Here is a 14675-nt window from a genome sequence, read left to right as displayed (position 1 = left end):
AGAACAGTATTATTAAGGTGTTTAACTTGAGTTGTCTCCAACATTCCCTTCACTCCTCCAATACAGTGTACAATATAAAGATTTACATTTATTAGCAAATTTAGTTTAACTTGAAGAACAATAATAATTTATTTTACCATTAATTTGCATATTGATAAAACCTAATTGATAATAGAAGAGGCGGCATGGTGGGTCAGTGGTTTGCAGTTGAATTCTTGAAAACTTTTACAACCCTTTAATATGAACCCTTTAATATTTGTTGTTGTACCTGTTGTTTTTCAAATGTTCCTCCATATTTAGTTCACTAAATAAAGCCTTTGTCCACTCTGTCATGCTAATGTCCACCCTGTCATCTTGTTCCACCGTCATGTTCAACTTTTATGAAAATGAACAAATTATTTATAACCTCAGCAAAACATCTTGTGTGATTTCTTAATTAACTAATAAGGGCCAGTTAATATTGTTTAAAAGTTTGACAAAATATTTTAGATCTTGGGTTTTATTTAGAAAAGTATGTGCACCGATTGCATATTTTATTGGAAAATAAATGTTTTGTCCATTATTTCATTATTATAAATAGACTTTTTCAATGAAGTTGGGTTGGTAAAGGGACACATTACCTTTCTGAAAATATACATGTTATAATCACACTGCAATGAAAATATACTTATACTACTTTGAATTTGTTCATGACAGGATTGACACAATTTGAGGTTTGTTTCCTGTTTTTCTGCTTGCAGATTATTTGTAAAAAGTGCAGGAGCTTGACCAACATTCATTTCTTACAGCCTAAGGTCTAATAAATACAACAACTACCTATGTGGTTAAATAAAAAATCTCAAACCTTTTTTTTTTATTTTGGTGTCTCAAAGGCACTTTATAGCAGTGTTTCCCAACCCTGTTCCTGGAGGCACACCAACAGTACATATTTTGGATGTCTCCCTTTTCTGACCCATTAACTTCAGGTGTTGGAGTCTCTTCTGATGTTATGATTAGTTGATTCAGGTGTGTTTGATTAGGGAGAGGTTGAAAATGTGTACTGTTGGTGTGCCTTCAGGAACAGGGTTGGGAAACACTGCTTTATAGTGACAATGACCCTAAAAACGTTTTTCAAAATTGTATTAAAAATGTTTAGATTAAAGGTTTTGATCAACTTTAAATACTGAATATCCGTGTCTGTGTGAGAGATAGCAGATCTGTTGTGTAAAGTGGGAAACGAGGGAGAAATGTATTAATAAGTCATAACTGAAAGTGGCAAAAAAGCTAAACAAAAAGGACTTTTATTTTGGCGTGGCGTGTGACGTCATAAGGCTGCGCTGCTCCCGCGATGTGATTCAAGTGGAGAAAGGTTTGTTTTAAAGTTTTTACAGATATAAAGCGATTGATTAAAGTTTCAGGTTTTCCCTCCGTTGCAAAATATGTACCTGTTGTTGACAATATTATTTACTCTTTATACAACGTATTACTATTTTACTCACAGTAATCGAGGGCTTCTGTTTGAATAAAGTAACAGAAATGTGTATAATAAATGTTTTAATGAAGGTTTAATTTATTAAGTAGCATACTGTCAGTTCATTCTATGTATACATCACTATATATAAGAAATGGAGTAAGATTGTTTTAATCTGCTCATTTGTGGCTATTGTTTCTAGCTCAGACCTGATTTCTTTATTGAGGTAAAGTTGGTTTTATATTCGCACATTCAGACTTTCTCCTAAACTAACTTAATATAACTTTTTAAAATAATTATTTGCTAATTCTAAACAGGGAAATCATCTTATCAAAATACAACATTGTTCACAGTCAAATAAACAGTAATGTTGTTTTCAAGTCCTACTTAGATGAGGTTTCAGACTCAAAGTACCATGGTAAACAATACAAGGACCATGTCACAAGTTGTCACTGAACAAATGTGCGAATATAAAACCAACTTTACCTCAATTATTTCTTTTTGATTTCTTGTTTCTTTCATCTTTTTGTTAATTACTCTCATATAAAGAAACTGTTGAAGAGAAGTTATTTTGTTTCTGCTCATTGTTTTGTTTATTTTAAACAGGATAAAGTGTCCAAATGCAGAGGAAAAACTCCTGCTGAAGCGACTGATCTCCACACTGTTATAAAGATGGTGTTTATTAAAGAGGAGAGTGAAGATGTGAAGATTGAAGAAACATTCACAGTCAAACAGGAAGATCTGCAGGAACAAACAGGTTGATTTTCATTCTCAAAGACCAACTCAGTCATTTGATCCTCATTCAGATATATTTTAATAATAAGAATACTAAATTTAATCCATCTTGCAGCCCTGAGTGTGCTGCCTAGTTCTCCTAAATGCACATAAGCACTCATTGAAAGACAGGAATGAGTTTCTTTTGTTACTAGTTCCCATGTCTTTACCATCTTCATTCTTTTATGTATTATTAGTCTCCCATTTTCTTTAGCTTCTTGAGTTTCTTACTTTTCTTGTTCTCCTACTGTTTGTAAAGCGTCCTTGAGCACTGGGGCTATATAAAATAAATAAAAACAATAAATTAAAACAAATTTAACTGAGCTGACGATATACAGTATTCTCATAGAAGATATCTGTTATTACAGTGATTGTGTTGGATTAGTACAGGGGTGTCCAAACTTCGTCCTGGAAGGCCGGTGTCCTGCAGCTTTTACCTCCAACTTGCCTCAACACACCTGCATTAATGTTTCTAGAAAGCCTAGTAAGTAGGGATGGCTGACGTGAAACTGATGTTTCGACATAGTATCGAGATCCCGAAGGGCAAGTGTTTCGAAACACTACACGGAAGCATGATCCGAAACACTCAGGTCACGTGACTAAAGTGTTTAGAAAAACCTGGTCACGTGACTAAAGCAATTTAAAGCATCGATCAGTTCAGAAGCGATTCGAGACCTGGCGAATCTGCGTTTGACAAACAGGGTCCAAAATTTCTTCTGTCTCATATAGCCTAGCGGAACATGCGTGTGCATGTTGTTACTGAGCTTCCAATGGCTTTTGGGTTCGAATCCCGACTTGTACAAATACTCTGAATTCATGATTTTATGTATTTTAATAATGTTACTGTTTTATAGTGTAGTCTAGATAGGATACAGCTGCTGATACGCCATCAATTTAGCATCATTTTTGTAACACTGTAAAACAATAATGAATATTTTACAGTACTGTGATGGTTGGGTTTAGGTTTTGGGTAGATGTTAATAAAATACAATGGGAAATTTATTAAATATTATAAATAATTCTTGTTAACTTCTGGCCACAACCATGTCTGATCTAGCAAAAACCCTGTTTCATGACCAAAACAAGACATATTTATTCACAAAGTGTTTATTCGGATGTCAGACCAATGTTGAAACAAAACGATACAAGAACAAAGCATTTCATACAGATATTAAAGCATTTAAAAATAGCTTCATCAGCCTGGGTTCGAACCCAGTATCCCCACACGGTAGTCAGGAACCCTAACCGCTTCACTAAATCGCTTGCAGATCCTAGCTTATAAAGTGGGGTTTAATACCTCAATTTGCTCAACTCTTTGCTGAAGCTATTTCAGTGCAATATATAAAAATGACCACTAGGTGTCACCGACGAGTGAAGTTTCGAAACGTTCATGAAGCCTTGCTTTGCCCACCACTACTAGCTTGATTAGCTAGCCCAGGTGTGTCTGATTGGGGTTGTAACTAAACTTTGCAGGACACCGGCCCTCCAGGACAGAGTTTGGACACCCCTGGCTTAGTACTTTCCACTTGCATATGTCACGTTGATCACAATTTCCTTTTTTTCATGAACTGCTTTATGGATTAAAACTTGTTTCTAGTAGTTGTTACTAGTTCTCACACATTTCTGCATGCACATGAACTTTGCAGCTTGCGAGCACCTTTAATAATAATTTAAACATTTGATTAGAGATGGATCGCAAAATGTGCTCAAAAGAGTGGCTACATGTGGTGAAGAACGATGGCAAAGCTAAGTGTAATTATTGTAATAAACTAATAAGTTATAAAACAGAGTCACGACCAACATGACAAAGCATCTGCGGTTCGGTCACATACTTCACGAATATTGAATTAAAAGAATGGTGTGTTAGGTTCATTGTGCTTCACCGCGGGTGCAACTAACAACAGTTTTGCATTTTAGTTTAACTTTTTGAGTGTGATGAGCAGTTCGGTCTTAGTTTTTATTTCAATATCTTGAGGTGAAACTAAACTGTGCATTCTCTCCACCTCCTCATTCATAAACAGCGAGACGTGCTGTTGAAGCATGCAGGAGAGACGGCTTTACAATCTGTCATTCATAATCTTAGCTGTTGTATTGAGTCGAAAGAATAAATAAAGTAGAATGTTCTTTTAACAGTCCCGATACGTTTAATCTTTTCCTTTTGCTAAATTTTTATCATTTCTCTTCTCCAAATTAGATTTTATAAAAATCTGCTTGTTTGTTTTAAAACCGAAAGCAGCGCCCGTCACTTGGTGTTTTTCCATAAGATACACCTTTGTGAATGTTTTATTTTATGTGTTTAATCTTTAATGTGTTTTTAATCATTTTATTTAAAAGAAAAGCGTGTAAATACCTATTAAAACTGAATAAAGAGCATGGTCTAATCAGAAATAAAGGTAATTAGTTATCTATTTCATTATTTCATGCATAAAATAGGCTAGTCTTTTTATAAATTGAGTTAATTGATCTGAAACTTTTAATAGCATTTTTTTTCTTGTAAATGATAAAAGTTGCATCAGATTGATAAAAACTAACCTGAATATCTGCGTGAACAGGGCCACAATGACTTTTTTTTATATTGAAACAATTGGATAGTGTCTTTCTGTCTACATGAGAGGCAAACATGTCAGAAAAAAAAAAAACTGCTGAATCTCCACAAATATTTTGTTGACTTATAAAACAAATGTTGTCTGGTTTAGTAATGCATAAAAAAATGCAAAGCAGAATTCTCCTGAGCTCATTAACCCACTGATGACATTTTAAGGTGGTTAATGAGGTTTGTTGTGTTATTTTAGGAAGTTTCGACTGAACAGGAGCAAAGGCTACCTGATTAACATTACATTCCTCAAAAAAAAACACTTGCAATCTAGACGGTCACCTCATGCTTGTCCGTAAACTCCACTCATTAAAATAACGGCTTGGTGTTTATACTGTAAAATCGTGACGATATTTAATTATTGATCGTGAGCCACAAATATCATTATCTTGATAATAATACGATTAATCGTGCAGCCCTATACCCTTTCATTATGTACTTGGCTGTTTTTGACCCGTTGACTTCCATTATAACCACATTTTTAACCGCAAAGCCATGACACCAAATAATCACGCATTCTAGATTGTTGGTGTTTTCCCTGTTGGGAAGAGGTCAAATGTGTCATTTTTACTGTTGATCATCAGTTGGCAGCATTAACCCTTTAGATAGGCCTGTTAAAAAAAGGTTCTGTCTTTTATATGGAGTTCAGTGGAGTAAAACAGCAGATTATAGTGTGCAGATTATTATAAATGCAGTGTATACCGTTTTGATGCATCTTCTTCTTATAACGACAACAAGAACTTAATTTACACGTTCAGTTTTGATCATACAGATAAGATCACTACATCAATCAAATCTGTTAAGTGTCTAGTTTTTATTGTGTACACAATGACAACAAGCGTGTGTGCTTTTGCAATATAAGGATAATAAACAGTGTAGGCATTCTCTCTTTTCTCTCTCCGCATTTTTAGAAATGCGTCAGTAAAGTGCACTGAAACTCCACGAAAACAAAACACACAGATCACTGGAAAGGAATATTTGAACCTATCGGTGTACAATATACTTATGCCCTGTTTTTCTAGGCTTTATTGGTGATAACGGTCAGAAATGTTGGACCATTATTGCCTTTTTAGCATAAGCAGAGGAGAGAAACTAGCCAGACAGTAATGTGTGAATTGTGGAGCGGGCTAAATCTAAAGAAACATATGCATTTTTTGGTAAGTGTACTTTTTTTTTTTTTTTTTTTTTATTAATTTTTTTTTGCCATAATAAAAAATATATATTTGTAGAGTAACCCATGTTTTGCTGTCATTAATATTTTAATAAATTATAATAGGTAGAACTGTCCGAGATATGAACAAAAGCAAGTGATGCGTCATAGTTTGATTAAAAAATGGTTATAAAAATCCTTATGATCATTTAAAATTATTTATAAAAATAAAACAAATAATTAGTTTTAAAAAATTGAACGTTAATAATGATATGATGTAGTTCCGGAAACTTTCTACTTTGTTTATCTGTCTAACTTTACAGTGGGTTTCTTTTGACCGGCCCCTGTCGTTTTAAAGAATATCACAACGCCGAACATGGCAAGTATAAGTTTTGCGAGGTGTGTGCGCAGTCTGTGGAGGTGTGTGGCGCCAGGCGAAAGTATAAATCCACCTTCTCTCTCTCTCTCTCTCTCTCTCTCTCTCTCTCTCTCTCTCTCTCTCTCTCTCTCTCTCTCACACACACACACACACACACACACACACACACACACATTACTCCATATAAAAGACAGAAACATTTTTTGCACTGTAACTGATGATCAATAGTAAAAATCACAAATCTCTTCCCAACAGGGAAATGTAACAGTGGTGTGGGAATGGTGATCCCCAAAAAATGTAATAAATAAATAAACAAACATTACACAAATATGTTCGTCACTTGTTTTTAAATTATTAATCTTGGGCGCCAGACAGAATATCTGTCAAAATACCTTTTAAAGAAAATATACTACGACTAGCTCTCACCACCAGTTACAAATATTAAGCAATAAAAAAAATAATAAACAAGATGCACCGATAGTAAATTTCTCAGCCGAAACCGATAGCCGATTGTTTAGAGTGCTATCTGCCGATACCGATAGTTTAATGGTTCTGCATTTTAAACTAAATTAATCACTCATAATAAGTCCAATAATTTAATCATTCTGAACTTTATTTTCTCTAATTGAACAGTTGTTTCAGAGAGAATGGTCTCATAAACGGAGAACACGTTGCTCAAATTAGCATTAACACATTAAAAATGTGTCAAATTAAAGACTATCAAATTTTTTTCTATCTTGTTAATTCATAATAACATAACTAAATATAAACAATGCCATTTTTATTCTAAAACTTATTCTCAAATTCACTCATCACAGTCAAACACATATTTGCTTTATAATCTGAACATCAAGCTGGTGATATTAAATAGAAACAGTTTTGATGATATTAACTGATTAATATTAGTTAAATATGAAAAGCATGCTGTTTTTACAAAGCATTTCCATCAAATCCATGTGAAATATAAAACTTTCTATACAATCAAGCAAGTTTTATAACTATCAAACATTTTAATCTGAACTTTTTTGATGATATTCACTAAAGAATAACTGGATCATAAAGCATTTCTCACAATCATTTAGAATTTCCCTCAAATAAGTTAATGTCTCTGCATCACAGAACAGCAAACTTATTACATTTTTTAACTTTCTTCTTAAGTGACATCAACATTAACAATTCTGAACATCTGCTCACAGCATCTCATTCCTTACCCTTAAATAAGGAAATTGGTTAAGTTCTTCTTCACAAATAAAAGCATTTCTGCTTTATCGCAGCTTAAACAATTTCTTTTCTTGTTTAGGATATTAGATGCTGAGCTAAAGGTTCTTTCACTATTGACGCTCGTACATGACTTGTGCAACCTCTGGCAGACGGGCCTGATTAGCAGACCAGTACATTAGCGCGCTCTAGTGCCTGGGAACCAGCGGCTCTGCTAGGTAAATGGAAACTTGCGTTGACACACTCGCATTCTCCACCACAGTTCCGTTTTCATAATCAATTTCGTTGAATATGGCTAGAGATAGATTCTGTTGAAGATTCTTTTGCTTCCATGCGAGCGCTCTTTAGTTGTATGATATCTAAAAAATAATAATCAGACGTGTGTTAAAAACGAGAATGATTAAAAAGCCTATTTTATAGCCTATTACTATATTTTATATTGAACTTACCTTCTAGATTCTGCACGCACGTCACTATCTTAAGTATATCTTAACTATCTACCCTCACACCCCCAGCACTTCACTTCGTGTGCACCCCCGGAAATAATCTCCCGGATTTTATGATCCGAATGTTGGCAGGTATGAATGTTTCCTGTGTTTTTTCAATTTTCAGATTTTGATAAGTGTTGTAAGACTTAATGAAAACTATTGTTTTATTTATTTATTTCAGACCTAATTGAAGAGAATGAGGGAAGTAAAGCGGAGGAACAACATGTCAAAATTGAGGAAAAAACACATTTACAGACTGATGGCATTTTGAAAAGGAGAGACAAGAATCGTTTTACCTGCACTCAGTGTGGAAAGAGTTTTGGAAGAAAAGGCAATCTTAAGATTCACATGAGGATCCACACTGGAGAGAAACCATTCACATGCACTCAGTGTGGAAAGAGTTTCAGCCAATCATCATCCCTTAATGACCACATGAGGATCCACACTGGAGAGAAACCATTCACATGCACTCAGTGTGGGGAGAGTTTTAAATGCTCATCACACCTTAATCAACACACGAGGAACCACACTGGAGAGAAACCATTCACATGCACTCAGTGTGGGAAAAGTTTCAGCCAATCATCACACCTTAATGAACACATGAGGATCCACACTGGAGAGAAACCATTCACATGCACTCACTGTGGGAAGAGTTTCAGCCAATCATCATCTCTTAATAAACACATGAGGATCCACACTGGAGAGAAACCATTCACATGCACTCAGTGTGGAAAGAGTTTTAACCAATCATCAGCCCTTAATCTACACATGAGGATCCACACTGGAGAGAAACCATTCACATGCACTCACTGTGGGAAGAGTTTCAGCCAATCATCATCCCTTAATAAACACATGAGGATCCACACTGGAGAGAAACCATTCACGTGCACTCAGTGTAGAAAGAGTTTCAGCCAATCATCATCCCTTAATCTACACACGATGAGCCACACTGGAGAGAAACCATTCACTTGCACTTAAGCCGCGGTCACACTGGACTTTTCTCCCTATAGACTACCATTCATACCAACGCGAATGCGACAGACCAAAAACGCAAGTTCGTGCATCAAGTTTCACAGTTCACTTCTTACAAAGTTCAAGCTTGGTGATCAATCATAGATCAAAACATGACCTCTCTGGACAGAAATGTCAAATATGGACCAATCGCTCACTTTTTTAATGTCTAATCATCTTGTTTAATCCCACCCCTTTTCGCAGAGCCGTACAACAGAATTTCTTATGCTCAAACTCTAGTGTGACCGCAGCTTCGGTGCGGGATGAGTTTTAGCGACTCCTCAGACCTTAATCAGAATCAGACTGAGCTTTATTGCCAGGTATATTCACACATACAAGGAATTTGTTTTCGTGACAGAGCTTCTACTGTGCAACAGAATTACAGAGACAGGACAATAAACAGATAATAAATATATAAAAAAGCAGTAAATAATGAATGCAAATAAACAAATGGACAAGTGTATGTAGAGCTATATTACTATTACTAAATACCTATATACAACATTATGTGCAACTGTTATGTGGAAATTGGCATGTAAAGTATGTTGTTAAATAAGTGTATACGTGTAAAAAAGTGTATAGCAAGTAGTAATGTTGGTTCAACAGTTATTCAACAATTATTATCATCATCAAGTGTTTATGAGATGGATTGCCTGAAGGAAGAAACTGTTTTTGTGTCGGGCTGTTCTGGTGTGCAGTGCTTTGTAATGTCAACCAGAAGTTAAAAGTGATCCACTGACAGACAAAGGTGGGCACAGAGCTGAGTTATTTAGGGCACGAGAAGTTTTGGGATGATAGTGTCAAAAACTGAGCTAAAGTCAACAAACAAGATCCTCACTTAGGTCCCTGGCCTGTCTAGGTGTTGCAGAACATAATGCAGTCCCATATTGACTGCATCATCCACAGACCTGTTTGCTCTGTAGGCAAACTGGAGAGAGTCCAGTGAGGGTTCAGTGATGTCCTTCAGGTGAGCCAGCATCAGTTTTTCAAAGGACTTCATGACCACAGATGTTAGCACCACCGGTCTGTAGTCATTTAGTCCTGTAAGTTTGGGTGTCTTTGGGATGGAGATGATGGTGGAGCGTTTGAGGCAGGAGGGCACTTCACACAGCTCCAGTGATCTGTTGAAGATCAGGGTGAAGATGAGGGCCAGTTGGTCAGCACATGATTTTAAACTGGCTGGTGTGATAAAATCTGGGCCTGGTGCTTTTTTCCTCTTCTGTTTCCGGAAGACCTTGAACACATCATCTTCACTGAACTGAAGTTTCTCAGAATAGTTCCTTTTTGCGACTCTGATCTCCCTTTCCAGTGTGTATTTGGCCTGTTTATACAAGGCCCTTTCCCTATTCCTGTAAGCAACCTCCTTGGCCTGACGTAGCAGTCTAAGTTTTACAGTGAACCATGGTTTGTCATTGTTGTATTTGAATTGAGTCCTGGGAGGAATGCACATGTCTTCACAGAAAATGATATAAGATGTTACAGTCTCTGTGAGCTCATCCAGATCGTTTGCAGCAGCTTCAAAAACACTCCAGTCAGTGAGGTCGAAATAAACACATGAAGACCATTCACATTCACTCAGTGTGGGAAGAGTTTCAACCGATCAGCAAACATTAATGAACGCAAGAAGATCCACACTGGTGTGAAAAAGTATATGTGCTTTAAGTGTGAGAAGACTTTTATTACAGCTCCAAAATTAAAACTGCACCAGACGATTCACACTGGAGAGACCGTACAAGTGTTCACACTGTGACAAGAGGTTTAATCAGTTAACACATCTGAAAACACAAAAGGGGATTTACACTGGAGAGAAACCGTACAGCTCTGATCAGTGTCTACAGAGTTTCGCTCATTCAGCGCAGCTTAAGAAACACATGGACAAAAAGTTGCACACATGACATGAATGCAGCAAAACATTTTTTCATGTGCAAAGGATGTTTCATGTCTGAATAATGTTTGAAAAGGCTGAGTGATGGTATACTGTTTTCCAACACTCCTACACTACAGTAGGTGGGGTTGTAAATGTGTTGCGCTCCTCGCGTTTACCGTAAACACAATGATGGCGGCTGAGAGAAGAACAGTTTCATAAACATCTTCACAAACAGCACCTCTGCGGCTTAAAATCTCATTGCAAGTGATTGTACAGGTGCGGATACATCTGTACTCTACTCTCCAGTGTATTCATGTAGCTAGTGTTGTTTTGGACGATGTTCTCTTTCTGACTCCCTGAATAAGAAACAAATCACTGGGAAGACACCACACATCAAAGAAGGTGGACCTCCAGGACGGTTGGTTTGCAGTATACCAGGGCCTCAAGTTTAGAAAGCCCATTCAATTGTCCAATTGTCATCTTTTATCAGTAAAGTTTCTTTTAGATTCAAGATTCTTTCTAGTTTACTACATTTACCTTTTTGAGTAGAATACAAACTTGATGAATATATTATGATTTAGGCAGAGCGACGGGTATGAAGTTTTACAACATTAATACAGTGTGATGATCCCAAGACTCCAGATTGGAGTATGTGGTAAATCCTGATTGAATGCCTGCATTACTCATCAATGGGTCTATAAAAGTTCTTTAGCTTAGGATCCTAAGTTCTTTATCTTCATAATTATCCCTAGACATTTGTTGGTTGCTTTGATTGATTGTTCTATGAGTTACATTTTATAATAAATAATTTGCATTCAGGCTATTTTGTTGGCTCATCTCTCTTTTATGTTGCGACTCAAACAAGCGGGTCATAACACTTTGTAAAATGTTTCCGGTTGTATCCGAGATCTTGGCCTTTCAGTCATGACCATAGGTGAGAGTAGGAACCTAGATTGAGCAGTAAATTGAGAACATTGCCTTTCTTCTTAGCTCCTTCACCACAACAGACAATCACATCAACTGCATTACTTTTGCCGCTGCACTGATTCATCTTTAAATCTCACATTCCATTCCATATGAAAAAAAAAGCAGATACTTGAACTCCATTTGGGGTAAGGACTCTCCTTCAAAATGGAAATGGTCACCTTTCTCCAGTCAAGCACCATGGTCTCTGGCTTAAAAGTACTGTTTCTTTCCCTGCCATGTCACACTCAGCAGCAAACCGTTCGAAGCCAAAAGGACAATGTTATCTGCGAATGGCAGAGACAGTCCTAGCCTGCACCTACAATTTTGTCAGTAAAAATTATTATGTTTTTTGAGATCAGCCTCAAAAATAACACATTTACCAATTAAAGTGAATAAATGGATGGATGGATAGACATTGTAGTGGTGGAAGGGGAAGTAGGATGGCTTGTTTAACCATAAACCAAGATGGAGCTCTCTCAGGAGGGATGGACCAGTGCGCGAGATGTCTCAGACTGAAGGCGTAATAATAAAATAAATGCTCAGGAAGCCCCAACCCTGTTTTATCAACTGGCTGTTGCAATGCATTCCTATATTACCTAGGGTGCTTATTGGTCCAGAGAAATTAATTGACTAAATTATCAAACTGTTTTAAATATTGTAAAGAAATATTTACAGGGATCTACTGAAGTAGAGAAGTAACTTTAGGAAGGCAATTCATTTTAAGTACCTCAGAGCAGTGGTTCTCTATTCTGGTGCTTGCGCAAAATGAGTTGACAACCGTCCCAAATTAATTTTAGTTCTTATTACTAGATCCAGGGGCGTAGCACCAAATTCTGGGCCCTGTACCCTCTCAATGTCAGTGGGCCCCCTACACATTTTTTTTAAATTATTTGAATATAAACATGCACAAATAGTGTTTTAATCTATAATCAAATCAGATTATAATAATGACTGGTTCTTTCATTCACCACCAAATTGATGCATTTGGCCTACTTGTGCTCAAATACCTTTAAACCGTAGGCTACATCGGGTTTGTGTACTGACATTTTGATCCATGATACTGATGCAAGTTTTGATTTAAAAACATTTATTTTTGGAGAACACGAGACAACTGTACCCTCAGAAACAAATCAAATAAGCTAAGCCTGCCATAATACAAATAGTCAACTATCAAAAAATAACAAAGTCAAATGAGATGTAATCTACATCCCAGTAAATCCCCACTGACGAGTCTTTTTGTTTGCAAAATCAGTGATGAGATCTGTAAAGTCCAACTGTTTGGCCAATTGGCTTTCAATTGACAGAATGGCAAGGCTGTTTAGTCTATCCTGGCCCATTGTTGATCTCAAATCAATATTACCTGTGTGCACTTGAGAACACAGTGGTATTGGTAGGCACATTTACATGTGCAGAAATATAGGCGGATAATTTATTAAGGATTTTTAGAATATAGCATACATTAAGCAATAGTAGGGCTAGTAACTTTACATTGTGCTGACACTTTTTCCACCACTCCACTCTCTCAGTATACGTTCTCATTCCCACGGAGTCAGCTCTGCTGTCTTCAGTAGGCAATAGCACTTAGCACACACACTGAATCAAAAGGCTTACTTATTTAAGGTAAACAACTCACAATTAGGAAGCAAGGGGGGAGCTCGCCCTTTCAGCAATGATCTCACCTTGTCTTTCCTCATTTCTGCTCTCAGTCTCAGCCTCATCTCCAGAAGAGCAGCCAGGACTGGCCAGTGCTGCTACTGCTGGTGTGTCGGAACCACTGGTTGTTTCTGAAACTGGTTAATGTTGGCAACCTGACGTTAGCTGGCCTGGCCCATAATTTACTTACAGCAACAAGCAACCTGGTTGACAAACTAAGCTAAAGATTTAACATTAGCATACATTCAATACAGGGCTCGAAATTAACTTTTTTACTTGGTAGCACTGGTGCTCCCAACTTCAAAAAGTTAGGAGCATCCCAAAAAATTTAGGAGCACCCATTTTCTTTTTAGTTATGCGCCGATCTTGATTCTTAATGGCCGATTTTGATTAGCACACGTACATCTCGGAGATGTCTATTTGACGTCTGCATTCACATCTGCAAGACATCTACAAGACGTTTCCTATCAAATGTGAAATAGACTTCTATTAGACATCTTTAAGATGTTTGCGATTCAGAATGTGTGTTAAACTGACATCATACAGACGTCTGCCAGATGTTTGTATAAAGCAGGTGCTTTCCAGATCAAGAGATCTTTAACAGACATCTTGCAGACGTATACAGACACAAAATATCTAAATTTTGTAATATAATAATAATGGCATTTCAACCTTTATACCATTAAAAGGGATAAATCAAGTATATAATTTCTTATATTAGTATTACTTAATTGTTTAGATTTTTAAAAGGCAAATTAACTTCTTTCACATTTACACATGGATCGATTATTGCAATAATTTGACCATAAACAGCTGAAAAAATTTATTGGAAATAAAAATTCATTCTCTGTCACAAGGGGACGCTTTAGGAGCGCTGAAATATTACGGTTTCCCTAGTAATGGTGTTATCAATATTTTTTTAAATAAATAATGACATTGACATCAATTGGAGGGGCCAATTAATTCGAAGTAGGCTACAAAAAAAAAAAATAATAATAATAAAAAATTGGTGGGATTTCAAAGGGCCCTCTCCCTAGACGGGGCCCTGGGTAGTCAGGTCCACTTTTCCCCCCACTACCACGCCCATGTACGAGAGCATGTACGAGTGATTGTTTGTTTGTTTTTA

At 36.6% G+C, this 14675-nt stretch overlaps 1 protein-coding gene across 1 annotated transcript in view; it reads left to right on the top strand.

The window, feature by feature from the left end:
* Positions 1-1295: 1295 nt before the first annotated feature.
* Positions 1296-14675, top strand: part of LOC130222842 (gastrula zinc finger protein XlCGF57.1-like) — a 217597-nt gene continuing 204217 nt past the window's right edge. The window contains exons 1-4 of the mRNA XM_056455414.1: positions 1296-1348; positions 2057-2207; positions 8080-8142; positions 8234-8888. Coding sequence (XP_056311389.1) covers positions 2123-2207; positions 8080-8142; positions 8234-8888 — 803 coding nt within the window. The 5' untranslated portion in view covers positions 1296-1348; positions 2057-2122. The remainder of the gene's footprint in view (positions 1349-2056; positions 2208-8079; positions 8143-8233; positions 8889-14675) is intronic.

The sequence above is a fragment of the Danio aesculapii genome, chromosome 4 (assembly GCF_903798145.1).
Source record: "Danio aesculapii chromosome 4, fDanAes4.1, whole genome shotgun sequence".
In the NCBI taxonomy this organism is placed as follows: Eukaryota; Metazoa; Chordata; class Actinopteri; order Cypriniformes; family Danionidae; genus Danio; species Danio aesculapii.
This window is presented reverse-complemented; position numbering and strand designations above follow the sequence as displayed.